Here is a 1906-nt window from a genome sequence, read left to right on the forward strand (position 1 = left end):
ATCGAGAAGGATGGGGGCTGCAACCACATGGTCTGTCGGAACCAGAACTGCAAAGCGGAGTTCTGCTGGGTGTGTCTGGGCCCCTGGGAGCCCCATGGGTCTGCCTGGTGAGTTGGGGAGCGTGCCTTGCTGGAAGGCGAGGAAGCTGTGATGTAGGTGGCATCAATTTGGACTGAAATCTGTGGAATCGGTGTCCCTGTTACAGGTACAACTGTAATCGCTACAATGAGGATGATGCAAAGGCAGCAAGAGATGCACAGGAGGTGAGTCCATAACCTTTCGTGATAAGGGAGGTCACCAAACCCTGTGTGTGCTTTCTGTAAAAAACTATAAATCAGCTCTGAAGAATTTCCTGGATTTGGGCACAAATCCAAAAGACAGTTAAGTTCCCCCACAGCTTTGAACTCTTGCTTCATGCCAGAAAAAAAAAAACCCAAAATGTTCAAAGCCACTTTAACATGTTCTTTAAATTGGGTTAACTCAGTTGTTATCTGTCATGCTGCCTTGCCTGCTTTATAGCAGCTCTTCACATGAAGTCATCATAATGCCACGGGTCTGAGACAACAATCCTCACATCCTTTGTAAAATGCTCTTTACCGCGAAGTTCTTAACGCAAATTCTGAGGTGTTTAAACACAGCAGACCTTTTGAATGTAAATAAAAGACTGCTGCCATTCTAGTAATTATACTTGGAGGCTTGACATAGAAGAAATTGTGGGTGAAGTTGCAGCTACGTTAAAGAGTTTTGTGAATATTGGTAGATCCAAACCCCTTTTTAATGGGGAGGGATTGCATGTTGCATCTCTGTCAAAGTACCGTTATGGCCAAGACCCAAAGTATTTCCTGCAGTCCCTCCTCCTGCAGATAGGGGTGACTTTGGCTGATACGTGCTACCTTTGTACAGCCACAATGTACAAGTGCCTGTGTTGTCATTTTTTCCAGCTGATCGGTCCGTGAGACAAAAATAAAGATTAATGGCTGTGTATTGAGTCATCTTGGTTCTCTTGTACCGCTTAGTGCATGGTGTTTTCCCCTGCTCTGTAATCAGTGTGGCCTGGGCAGCCTAAGGTTGCCCTCCTAACACAAGCACAGTAGTTGTTTAATTAGAAAGCAGGAAAAAAAAAATCTGCTTCTCGCTGTTTGTCGTGACACTGGAAGCATTTAAGTCCTGTAACTTGAATTGAGAGGCTGAAATTCAAAACTGATCAGGCTTCAGCGATGTGAATGTAATGGCTTTGAGGGTTGGGAGTGAGGGTGCCACAGCTGTGCTCGGAGGTCCCCTGCGTGACGGCGAGCTGCTGCGGGTCTGGCCTCTCGTCTCCGCATGACGTCAGGGTTAACAGTGCCGTGCAAAGCGGCGCCATCGAAGTCTGGCCACCGTGGGAGGAGAGGAAACACCTTTGGAAAGGAAGCTCGTTCTCAGGGTCAGGAAGAGCCCTGTGAAGGGTTTTCTTCTCTTGCAACCATTACTTTGTTTTAACTATTTGTTTTCTTTTTCCTTAATGGGAATTAACACAGCGATCCAGAGCAGCCCTGCAGAGGTACCTGTTCTACTGCAACCGCTATATGAACCACATGCAGAGCCTGCGCTTTGAGCACAAGCTCTATGCTCAGGTGAAGCAGAAAATGGAGGAGATGCAGCAGCACAACATGTCATGGATCGAGGTGCAGTTCCTGAAGAAAGCAGTTGACGTCCTCTGCCAGTGTCGTGCCACACTCATGTACACTTACGTCTTTGCCTTCTACCTCAAAAAGAATAATCAGTCCATTATCTTCGAGGTAGGAAAACCCACGGTTGTCAGTTCAGATTACAAAGCGAAGCATAATAGAGAATTAATGCTTGCAGAAGCTTTTGTCCGCAGTTTTACCAAAGTGAGTTTGTCTTAACGTTCTGTTGTGCAAAATTT

General features: G+C 46.2%; 1 protein-coding gene across 1 annotated transcript in view; it reads left to right on the plus strand.

Moving 5' to 3' along the window:
* Positions 1 to 1906, plus strand: part of ARIH1 (ariadne RBR E3 ubiquitin protein ligase 1) — a 41321-nt gene that overhangs the window by 35144 nt on the left and 4271 nt on the right. The window contains exons 13-15 of the mRNA XM_035899474.1: positions 7 to 107; positions 206 to 263; positions 1518 to 1778. Coding sequence (XP_035755367.1) covers positions 7 to 107; positions 206 to 263; positions 1518 to 1778 — 420 coding nt within the window. The remainder of the gene's footprint in view (positions 1 to 6; positions 108 to 205; positions 264 to 1517; positions 1779 to 1906) is intronic.

The sequence above is a fragment of the Egretta garzetta genome, unplaced genomic scaffold, assembly GCF_000687185.1.
Source record: "Egretta garzetta isolate BGI_Z169 unplaced genomic scaffold, ASM68718v1 scaffold287, whole genome shotgun sequence".
NCBI lineage: Eukaryota > Metazoa > Chordata > Aves > Pelecaniformes > Ardeidae > Egretta > Egretta garzetta.